Consider the following 12,222-nt stretch of genomic DNA (forward strand, 5'->3'; position numbering starts at 1 on the left):
TTCCAGAGTATTGCTGCTCTTCATCTTGGGGATATGTGGAAGGCAAATTGCCAGGAAAGACTAACCAGAGTAACAAGCTGTAAGATGCACCCACATACATTTAAGTAGTTTTATGAATCAGGTTCTACTGAACTACTCAGGACAGCACTAATATTCACAGAAGCTCTGTGTTGAATCCTGCAACACCTTACTCTCACTCTTACACTGCCAGTCCTGGCACAGGGATGCAAAGCAGGATGCTGGCAAAGTTAGCAATTGCTGATGCTTCCAAACCACTCTGCTCGAGGCAGATTAAGACATGGGGAAAAAACAGCTCAGGATTTAAAAGCCTTGTTCAGCCGTAGCTGCCAATAGGTGGGTACTTTTTTCAGGCTGAGCAGATGAGGAATCTTTCTTATGGTGGAAAAAAAAAAAGACTGAATCTCAAGTTTTTAGCTCCTTTTGCAAATAGCATTAGGATGCACATCCCTTCTGCTGCTGTATGTGTCAGTAGGGAAAGAGGAGTGCGCTCTTACACAATGATTTTTATGATAGTTTTTCTTGCATTTTAACAGCTTTATCTCATCCTTCCAGGTTTTGACAGGCAGTCAAGCAGCAACCTTGTATTTAAGCTCATTTCTTCTGTCATTATCCTAAGAGTTACAACACTCCATAATTATGCTTCTTACGAGATAAATTGATCATTTATTATGTTAGAGAGCAGTTTCACTTTAAGGAAACTAATCATAATATCAGAGAATTCTACAGTAACAGTGAACATGTCTATTTTATTAGACCACTGTGTCTTGGGATGGAGATAAGCTTCTTTGTGTACAGAATGGAGAGAAAGAAGGTCGTGGTTGGACCCAGTGGATTGAAGGAGATGAAATGCACCTGGTAAGATCATGTAACAGGTTTTAAATGCCACTCTGTTGAAATGGTTAGATGTAAGGCAGCAGGCTGTGTGCTATGTTATCATGGCTTACTTTGATATAATTATGTATTGGTGCAGCATTTGACTAGTTTCTAAAGCAAGAATTTCATTTGGAGCCATTATGCTTTTATGCCCCTTACAAAGACTGCTGGATTTCAAAGCAGAACTCTTTCTGTGTTAACTGTCTGTCCACACATATACCAGTTTGATATGTTTACACCAAGGAAGACATTTAACAGAATGTCCTTCATACAGCCTGTGAAGTACACAGTATGGGAGCTGCTGAAATTATCCATCCAACAATAAGCCATAAGGGCGAAATACACCATTGTTCTTTTAAAATAATTACAGGCCAGATCACATTATGGCCTAGAGAACTAAACCAGCAATTAAGCTTTAGAAATGTCTTGTTCTTTCAGAACATCATTTTTATCTTTCTTAGTTAACAGGACCTGAAAGAAGATGCCTGTTCTTTTGTCACATATCCCTTTACAGCACCCTCAGTCTCTCCTCAGTGTGGATAAAAGGCAATCTTCTTGATGAGATGATAAAATCCAGCCCCCATTTTTGTACACTCTTCTGTACTATGAGCATTCAGCAGTCTGAATATTCAGGCTTTAAATATTCAAATCAGTAGCAGATTTATGAAATCTTTGCAAAAGTAACCCAAACCCCTTATTACTAAACACAGTTTTCAGGAAGTACTGGAAGGCCCAGAAACCACTCTGGGAATGGAAGGTATATGACAGATCTTACCTTCTGGACCATAAACTTCATACAACACAGGTAGGGAGAAAGTTACTGAACGATTACTTTATAGCTGAGGTCATGGGCTCACTGAAACTAGGGGGGAAGCAATTAAAAGGATACTCCAGAATTTCCTGTGTATACATATTCCCTGGATCTATACACAAACACACAATAACTCCACACTACCTCCCAGCTTCACAACAGCTGGTACTATGACACCAAGCATCAGCCCTGTCGTGGTCTCTGTGTGCAAACACAGGTAACCTGACTCATCTGAGGCTGCTTTTTCAGAAGGTTGTGAAGAGTTCTGTATCATACCTGCCAGCTCGTGCAGGCATCTGTGCACTTTTACCATCTATCACCATCACATATACACATATCACTCACATATACAGCAGTTAGTAAAAAATCACTTCATACAAAGGAAGTAACCAAGTATTTTACATGCCAGTCCATAATATTTCAATTTTATCACTTTTTATGTTTCACAAACTTCAAAAGAGTTCCTTTTATTTCTCAAAATCCTTTTTATTGTAACCCTCTCCATTAAACATATAGCAAAAGAGTCCCATTTAGTATCTTGTTTTTGACCAGCTGAGATTACTAGGTCCTATACTGCAGAGAGCCTTTGATGCAATGGGCAGTTACCCCTAAAAAATTGATACTTCGATAGCTTTATGATCCTATTGAACTTTACACAATGAGCCAAGTGTTAATTTAATTCTTTCCACAGTTCTGTAGAGAGGAGTACCACATCATTTAGTAGTTTATCACCTCCTATTTTCCCCATTTCATTCTATGGTCTGTACTTTGTAGTTCTTTTTCCTCCTTAGATTCTGTTTTATGTGAGTGACTTATTTGACCATTCTCCATTTCCTTTTGAGTTTTATTGCCCTTTTCTATTGTATTGATTGCTTCTGCTCTGTAGGGTTTTTTCACCATCAGCAGATCTCTTAGCCCTTATTGCACACTCCTTGTTCCAGGTTACCTATATAGAAGTGAGCAGAACAGGTCCTAACTAAAACTAGTGTATCAGGTCTTCTTGTTTCATCAGTTCATCATGAAGCACTTTCTCTTACTAGAGCCTAGCAGCACATGCCAGTAAGGTTATTGATTCAGTGTAAGGTTTTTTTAGTATGTCATTTTATCAAAGTCCTCCATAAGAAAATGTGCATAACTTCCCAGGAAACTCTGCCACTTGCTTCTTCAAAATATTCTGATAGCTTTATTAAAAGTCTTACCTTGAAAGAGAAAGTACATCCTTTCTGCTAGGTCATACATAACCTTTGTCTTTCTGTCCCTTGAGAAGTTCTATCCCTTTTCCTTCTTCCACCAAAACCAGTCAACACCTCCACACATCCCCACACATACTTCTCAGATTGTACTTAAATAGTTTCAGTAATGGAGAAGATTAAGCTTCATCTTCAGTCGGATGAGGTAAACCACAGTAGGCCTCACAAATCAGTGTGTGAGATGTAAACATCATTGCATCTCTTGTGCATAGCTCACCGTGATCCCACGGCTAGCGAGTGGGGACTTTGGAAAAGCTCTTATGGAACACAAAGGCTCAGTAGACAACATTAGCCATCCAGTATGGTCCAGGTCAGTCAAAACTCAGTGCTGTGCTCTGAGTTATAGACCTAGATCAAATCTTCTGATGATCCAAATGATCACTGTGTTGCTTGAGTGGGCTTTCAGCTCATTTCTGGTTTTGTAGGTTTGAACTATCAGTCATTAACATACAGATTCTAACTGGTTGTTCAAATCCATCCCCAAATGACTTCTTTATGTGTCCAAAATAGAGCATACCCATTTCAAAGACCAAGCAGCTGCACACACTGCAAATAGAGAATAACCCACCAGGAACTTAACTGGTCCTTTTAAGATCTGAGATCCCAGAATAACTTATTTTACTGCACCTTTCACCAGAAAACAAACTCAAACCAGCTGGTTTCTTTAAGGATTAAAAAACAGGCTAAAACATGTACAAGCTACCCAATCTGATTTGATAGGAAATTGTGGATTCAAACTGAGCAGGATATACACATGAATGTATAATGCATCTGTCCTATGTAAAAGAGGTATTTTTTAATTGTTTTCTCTTCCTAGGAAATAAGAGTGTGTGGAGTCAAGTGCAAGCAGGTCTTTAAGAAGGTACAGTGAGCTTCCTGCAGATACAGAAGTGAAGACACATAGAATTTACAGATTTACCACCACGTCTGCCAATGCTAATAATGAACATCATCAATGACAAGAGCAAACAGAAATGAAGATTGCATTAGAACTGTATAGAACAAAATGTTTTTAACAAAAAATTTAAAAGAAATAGCTGCAAATAAAACTATTTTTAGAAATGCCAATTAAAGATACTAAACACCCTAAATGTGTGTATACCAGAATTCTTGACAAAACCAAAATATAACTGTTTGGTATAAAATAAGTTGGAGTTGAAAACTTTGTAAGCTCATTCTTTACTGACAGTGGAAATGACCCTTCAATAGCCTTGGCAGGGGGCTTTCAGGTAGGCTGGTGTTCAAATGTTGTGCTGTAGCTGTGGGGAAGCAAATGAAAGCTGTAAGATGTGACTTACACTTAAATCCTGATTTCACTGGAGCCAGTGAGCATTTTACCATCAGCTCCAATGGAGCAGTCCTATGCTGAAAGTATTCCACCAAAAACAGAAGTCTGATTTCTCAGAATAAGTAAAGGTATGGAACAATAATCTGGGCAAATAGTACTTTACAGCAGCACGGCCAAGGGGCAGTTCTTTTCTAAACACTTTAGCCAGTATCTGCCCATTCTTTTTTTTTTCTTTTCCCCTTACACAGGAGAAACCAATTGTAAGATCACTGCTAGAAACTGCAAATAGGTGTACACATCCCACACAAAAGGTATGACTAGCATTGCTTTGTACAATGTCTTTTTATGACCCACCATAGTCTTCATGTTCTCATGTAACAAAGCATTGGCCTAGCAGTTCCCAGCACTGATTTAACAACTAGTTACAGGAATAGTAAATTCTGAACCAAATTGTCATATTTTAAGTCTATCAACACAGCAGATGTACAGTTAACAGCACCACTTCACATCAAGCTCAGAAAGACCCAAGGATACAGTGTGCCTGCTTGGATCAGACCTTTAGCTCATGATGCAGTATTACAATCACCTCCTGTAACAACTGCCATTAACCATTTTCTGGGACTTAATGAATGGGGAAGCTGCTGTGGCAGAGTCTGAGGTGCTCTAAAGTAGGAACATACCTTTCCATGCTCTGCTGCAATTCCTGTGCATGACATTGCTTCTGCTTTCCTTGGGAACCTGACACTGTGGCCGAGAGAAATTTCAGACCTGTAGATGGGAACAAAAGCCATCAGTCTCTACTAACCAGAAACAGCTATAAAATAGGCACTATTATTAAGCCTGTTTCAACAGACTAGCAACCTGATCTAACAAGAAGAAATGGCAGTTCAGAAACAAACTATTGCAAACTATACAGTTAGTACAGCAAGGATGATAAATGTTTTGAACTATGGTATTTCAACCACACTGTACATATTGTGAGCACAGCACCAGATGTGCTGTAATGAACTTCTCACTGAATTTTGTAAAGTTTTGGGGTTTACTTTACATCAGATGTACACAGAAAATACTACCCATGAAGACTTAAGCATCCTCATGTGATAAACAGGTGAAAACTACTCCCTCTCCATGTGAATTCCTGTGGTACTAGTGCAACAGCTGTGGCTCATACTATTCAGACTTACAGACAGATGTAATGCCGTTGTTTTCTTTAAGTTCCCTTGTAGATTTTTTCTTGGCAATATGTCATACTGAAGACTCTGGGAATTATGCTTGAGCCTAAGTCAACCAGATCCATGCAGAAGCTGGTTTTCCCTCATGGAAGAGTGTGTTAGCCATCAGGCTGTGTTTCCATAGCCAAATGGATATCCCTCCTGACTGACACACAGACCAGCAAATAATGGTGATTAAGTTTCCTTGTACTGGGAGTGGGACAGGTTTGAACTGGTTACAGTTAAATAAGATAGAAAGGTCCTGGAGGAGGGAAGAGGACCAGAAACCTGTGTATCTCCACATCTCTAAAACCACTGCTCTGTGTAAGTGAAATTGCAGAGAGCTCTCTGCTTGAACTGTTATTTATCACCTTGCACCACACTGGGGATATCCCAGTTGCCAAATTCCAGTTCATCAGTCATTTGTTTTTCCTGAAATATTGTTGGACACAGAAAGTTCTTTCCTTCAAGTTTCTAAATTATTGATTTCATAACCATGCACACCTCCAGGTATCTCTCCACTCTTCAGTCCCAACGAAAGCAAGAGAACAATGGAAAATAAGGAATGAACTCCAACTTCTCATTTATAACAAATCTTATTTTTTTTTTTCAGACCACCTATAATTTCCGTCTCATGTGAAAATTTAAACTACACAATAAAGGGATGGTTCACACCACTATCCACAATTAAACTTCACCTAATTCTTTTTAATGTGCAGCACTGACTGAGACCTTTTTTGAAATGTAGTTTTCTTTCAATAGAACTTGGCAGTTCATAGCCCTTAATTCACCAGATGTCTTCTAATTTTTGCCTGCAGCTCCCTGCAGTCTTGTGTAACATTCACAAACTCTTTTTGCAGAAGGTTGTAAGTGGATCAATTAACATCTAGCTAAATAAATCCAATTGTTAAAAGCTATTATTATTGTAATCAAACAGACAGCTTTTCCCCTTTGGGTCATTTGGTACAAGGGCAAATTTAGCACTGTACTAATAGCTAATGGCTTATCAACCAGAAGGAATGTAACCTGCTTCTAATTATGGAGAAAAGGCAAGCTCAGGAAGTACTTCCACAGTTCACCTATGCAAAATACAGAAACTTCAGAATATTTAACTTTGAATACATTCTCTTCAAATCATCTCAATTGCTTGTCATTAGAGTTGTAACCTCTTATCTCTCCTGCAGTCACCATTTCCCTTGGAAAGGGAAATTATGCTCGTTCATTGCTTCCATGATGATGCTCTCCAAACAATGCGCAGAAAATTAGCAATGCTGTTTCAATAAACCCTTGAAAACTTGTTACCCTAAAATGTAATTTAAAAATTCCCTTATAAAATAGTTACTGAATGCATAACATTGAACAATTTCTTGACAAACATCAGCCTACTTGACTGCTTTTAAAGCTACTTAGTAGCCAAGACCTTCATACTGAATTCATATCCAGCTTTGCTTACTACTCAAGAATAAAACTTCATATTAATTTTATTGATCTTCGGTGGACTTTAAGCTACAATTTACCAATTCCAAACCTGTATTTCTGCAAAACTGCTTTACTTCCAGATAATGGGCATTTTTTTATTTTGTACAGAAAGACCAGTGCTTACAGCATCTGTGTGAATGGAAAGGCAAGAAGGTATATTTCACCATTTCTAAAAGTTAAATCCAGTCTTGATATTATACTCCATCCAGAAAACTGCAGGTGGCAAAAGCTGAAGAGTAAATTAAGGCCAATGTGTTCCATAAGCATGATTATTCTGCTTTTTCTGTTCCCACCATTTGGGTTATGGTGTTAATATTCTAGGTGGGTCTAATCTTCTGGGGATGTTTGAAGAACTCAGTGCCACATTTTACAGTTCTGTGGCTTTCCAGTGAAGGGCCCACACAGAACACTTGCTGCATTCACAGCACGTGAAGGCATGTTGTGCACGTGAAGTTTCAGCTTTATGGAACAGGCAGAGAGATACCATGGGTTTAGCAAGCTTGGTGCAACCAAGTGAAATTCAGAGCCTGAAAGTTCAGGATGGCCAAACATGCTGTGAAACAGAAGCAGCAATGTGTAATACAGATAGGAGAAACCTGCTTAGCTTTGCTGAAGATACAGAGCAAACATTAGAGAGAAACCAAACTTCATCTATGTGAGATATGTAATGGTACTATAGCTATAAGTTTATCCAAAATTTTTCAGATATTCACCTGATTTTTCCAGGAAAAAAATTAATTTTGGGTTGATAATGTCAACTTCTACCTTCTGCAACATGGTTGAAATATTTTGTGCAGATCTTTTCATTATAAGCCCCCTGTACTTATAATATGTCTACTTCCAAAATGCATCCATAAGTTTGGATTTGCATCTCTCTCTTACCCTGCTACTTTATTCCTCCTCCATAAATTCAATCCTTTCTTTGCAGATCAGACTACAGCTTAGATGTTGAAATTTGTTCTTCCAGTCCTGGGTATTCAACCCACTGTTAATTTACTGGTGCCCTAACTTCCTCCTGTTCATCTTCTCTCTCCCTTCAACTCACTCACTAGCCAACAAGGTTGCATAGTCTGAGTAAGAAAGTCTGGAATACAGCTAGTTTTCTACTGGCTTTCTTATAATTTCCCCCTTTCCCCACACCCAAATTTCACAATGTTTTCTGTACATTTCTATAACTGCTTTCTCTGGAAACTGTCTGCTCACAAGGCTTACTTTACCCCAGGGAATGGTCCCAGTAATTAGATCATATCCTTTCCTGCTCATCAGCTACAGAACTGAAACCCTTCACAGGGGCATGATCCGTAAAGAAAACAGGATGACCATGTAAGATCAGGAGAAGAGGGAAGGGTAAGAAAGAGAAAAGAAAATTAGCAGCATTAATATTTTTTAGCAAGTTGATTATGCTTGATTTAATAGTATAATCTGTACAGAGGATATTTCATTTAGAAAATGATTTGCTTTCTGTTTTATATGAATAATACAAAACATACTTATTAATTTTAGTGGGACAAAGAAGGGTATAAAACATTTCTTTCAGTACTTGAAGACTGGATATTTGATATGAGTGCAAATCTAATCTAATCTATACAATATACAGGTATGTCTAAGGACTGTTCATTTTTGATTCTGTACTCTAGAAATCCAGGCTTTTTAATAAATACCAAAAACTTTTTGCTGGCAGAAAAGAACACAAATTAAACCAGATTCCATTACCTAAAAGGATATTTTAATATTACTTAAAATTACCAAATAAATGGCATTAATTAATCTTGTGAAATGCTTTTAATGTTGCTAGAGCATTTTGTCCTCAGATATATTCTGTAGTGCCATGTATGCACCACTCTTTGTGATTTCCACAGAATATGACTAACATTATACCACAGAGTTCTCCCAGTCTTTACTGGAGTATAGCTCAAGCCAGAAGATATCATCTCTGTGTTTAACAGCCTTCACCATTTCTTCCTTTCATAAAACTTTCCAGTCATTTTTTGGATCAATGTAAGCTTTAAGCAAACACAACAGCCTCTGTCAGTTGTTGAGAAAACATCTCTCTTTCTTTGCCTGAACCTGGTACCTGCTATTATAATGTAATTACTCCTAATTCTTGTACTATACAAGAAGTAGCAAACATCCATTCCCTATTTTGTCCATACCAGTCAGATTTTCTTTACCCCTACTCAGTAAGGTAAGTGTTCTAGCAGAATTAGCCACCAGGCCGATTCCAGCCTATGAACTTCACTCTTTTAATTCCTAGAGGCTTTTGTTTCAAACACCAGAAGATCACAGTGTTTCCACTTCAGTCCACACCACCAAAATATTCCATGGAAACACAGGGACCAAGAGTAACTTTCACAATCTAATTGATAGAAACCAGAATTTAAATAAGATCTAGGGTTAGAGTCTACATTTTTGCAAAACTCCAACTATGAAAGATGGAAAAGAATTGCTTGCTGTGACCTGTAGAACAGTTTTATTGTAAAATAAGCATGAGCAAGCTGAATGGCAAAACCTTGTAACACAAAGGTGCATGAGATGTCTATCATTTGGTTGACTCTACTATATTAAATTTAAGTGGACAATAAAAAGCAAGAGTTCTCCAGTACAACACTAATAAAACTTCCTAGTATGTATCATATCCTATTACACTCTTTTCTGGCCAGCCTCGTCTGTAATCATGTAACAGATTCATGGCTACTCGTCCTTTCATCCCCTGCTAGTAACACGTTTGTCTTGAAATGCTACCTATGTGGCACTGCTATTTCTATTTTAAGGAGGTTTTTTTTAACCTCAAACCAATGTTTATTTAAGTAATTTATTCCTGTCTAGCAAAAGTGCACACAAAAATGGAGTCACTTCTGAACCATGTGTTTTATTACCTGGCCAAGCATTTTCTCTATATTAATAGGTTATAGTAAGTATCCACACTGAACACTTCACGGGAATGGCATTTCAGTTCTTCACCAATCCCTTCAATAGCACTGCCTGAAGATTATGTTTCTACACCATGGAGCCAGAATAAAACTCCCTCCTTCAAGGGCCACATTCTTATTAAAGGGGAGGAGGAAAGAAGGGTGGGAAATGGTCTGTGGTTATTGACTCTACAGGTATTTACATAGCTAGACACCATTTATCTCATGGTACAGCACTATTCTAATGCTGAGTAAATTATAAGGTCAACATTGTGAGAAGAGCATTTCAAATTTAAAGTATTTTATTTAAACATGCAGCTATTTGGTAGCTCAAGATTGGAGCAGAAGCATGAGCAGTTAGTTATGGATGCACACACATTATAGAGCAGCCAACATTTGGAACTCGTTTGTGCATGTGTGGAAGCATCCAGACCATGATTGTCAGCAGTAAACTGCAAAGACATGCAGCTCTTAAAATTGCTTTTCTCGACATCGTGGAACCACTTTAAGAGCTTTCCTGTAACTGTTTGGCTGGCCTTTCTTTCCCCTCCCCTCTCAGCTGCACAAAGCAACAATACAGAAGTGCAGAGCTGAAATACAAGAAAAGGTGAAGAAAGAGCTAATGCAAAATGACACTGGAATTTGAAGTTACACTTAAGCCGAAAGGTCCCTCTCTGTCCTGATGTTCCCACCAAATTTTTCTTAAGTGCTAGTCAATGCACTTACTACAAAAAGGAGGTATTTATAATGCAGTGCAGTCACTATTATAATTCGTTAGGGCTTAAAACCATAGGGTAGGAGGTGAACTCACTGAAATTTAACATTCAGTCAAGTGCAACAAGACTCGCAGCAGTTCATTGCTCCCCTTCTCTAATTCTAAGTCAGCATGATTCAACTTATCTTTTCTTACCAAGACACTGATGCTTATTATCCATAACTATTACAATTTCCAACACTTCTCTCCAGCTGGGCATGTTAAGGGCATGCAGAAGTTGTTAACACATTTCAGTAGTACTTCTGTGAAATGACTGTGTGATCTTTCACTCATCCTGTCAAGAAACATGCTGCCACTCTTGATGCTGACATTTCCAAGTTTATTTTTGGAGAGGAAAAGAGGAGAAAAGTGCCATTTTATGTATGTAACAGCAACACACCAGAGAACTTACTCAAACACACTAGCAAGCAACTCCAAACACTCATTTTTAGGTGCAATAACGTAATGCACTATAATGTAGTCAGTCCTCTCCACTGTATTGTTGATACCAGTGTTTATGAGAGACACTTAATTACTCAGGATGATCTTTAAGGGCAACACATGGTCTAAAATTCTGCAAGCTTGAAAGCTAATCATTGCTACTCCTTCATTCCAGCTCATAGGACCCACTATTCCAGATATAAACAGGGATACTTTGTAAGTTCCTAAGAGCTGCTCACAGATCACTTTGAAAGAATTCCGAAATAATTACTTGAGACATTTTGACCTATTATACCTAAGGGCAGAAAGCACAGACCAGACTTTCACACCACTCTGCAGCAGTAACAAATCACAACAACTTTGTCTGAGATCGGTTGAAACCAATCTCAGACACGGGGGCTGACTTAGGAGCTAGACAAACAAGAACTGCAAACTAGATTTCACACTGTCCTAAATGATGCAGAAACAGATGACTCATTCCCTGTGAAGCAAAACAGAACAGAAGTAGAACATAAGAGTTCCACAGCAAAATAGTCTTTAACAGTCTGGTTTCAGCTTCTTAAGGACCAAAAAACTCCAAATTTCCATTAGAAATTTTCCTTGTCATCTTTTGTGCAATGCAACACAAAGCAGATGTCTCCCAAAAACATATGCAGAATTATTTCAGAGGATGGTTTTTGCAACATATGTACAATCCTTTATAATGTATTTTTCTCACACAGCAAGTCTGCCTTGTAGACACTTGCAGTATCACATTACACAAAATTCTATTTCTGTTTCCAAGCCCCAGCATGATAGCATGTATTTTTGACTCTATTTCTAAATGTATTTTGGTGATGAAAGAAGCAGATAGGCATTTAAACTGCTGAAGGTCACTCAAAAACCTTACCAGGTACCTAACTGTTAGTTAAAATAAACAGATAATAGGTACTTCATCTGCTTGAATATCATGTGGATTTTTTTTTAGGAGAGCCCTTTTCCCTTTTCAGCCAGATAAATACTTTTGAAAGCTGGCCTAGTGTCATGCAGCACATCTCACTCCAGCTTATGCAGCTTCAGGAACATCTAGTTGCCTTCTCAGTCACATATTCCCCTGAAGTAAGTGAACGGTTTCAGTACAGAAAACCAGATCAGTTTGGATTAATCAGATTCTCTCATCAGACACTAAAGATTTGAAGCAGGCAT

At 38.2% G+C, this 12,222-nt stretch overlaps 1 protein-coding gene across 1 annotated transcript in view; it reads left to right on the forward strand.

The window, feature by feature from the left end:
• Window positions 1-4,046, forward strand: part of RBP1 (retinol binding protein 1, cellular) — a 15,623-nt gene extending 11,577 nt beyond the window's left edge. Inside the window, exons 3-4 of the mRNA XM_008946771.1 lie at window positions 775-876; window positions 3,773-4,046. Of these exons, the coding sequence (XP_008945019.1) occupies window positions 775-876; window positions 3,773-3,826 (156 nt within the window). The 3' untranslated portion in view covers window positions 3,827-4,046. The remainder of the gene's footprint in view (window positions 1-774; window positions 877-3,772) is intronic.
• The last annotated feature ends 8,176 nt before the right edge of the window (window positions 4,047-12,222 follow it).

The sequence above is a fragment of the Merops nubicus genome, unplaced genomic scaffold (assembly GCF_000691845.1).
Source record: "Merops nubicus isolate BGI_N331 unplaced genomic scaffold, ASM69184v1 scaffold1199, whole genome shotgun sequence".
Taxonomy (NCBI): Eukaryota; Metazoa; Chordata; class Aves; order Coraciiformes; family Meropidae; genus Merops; species Merops nubicus.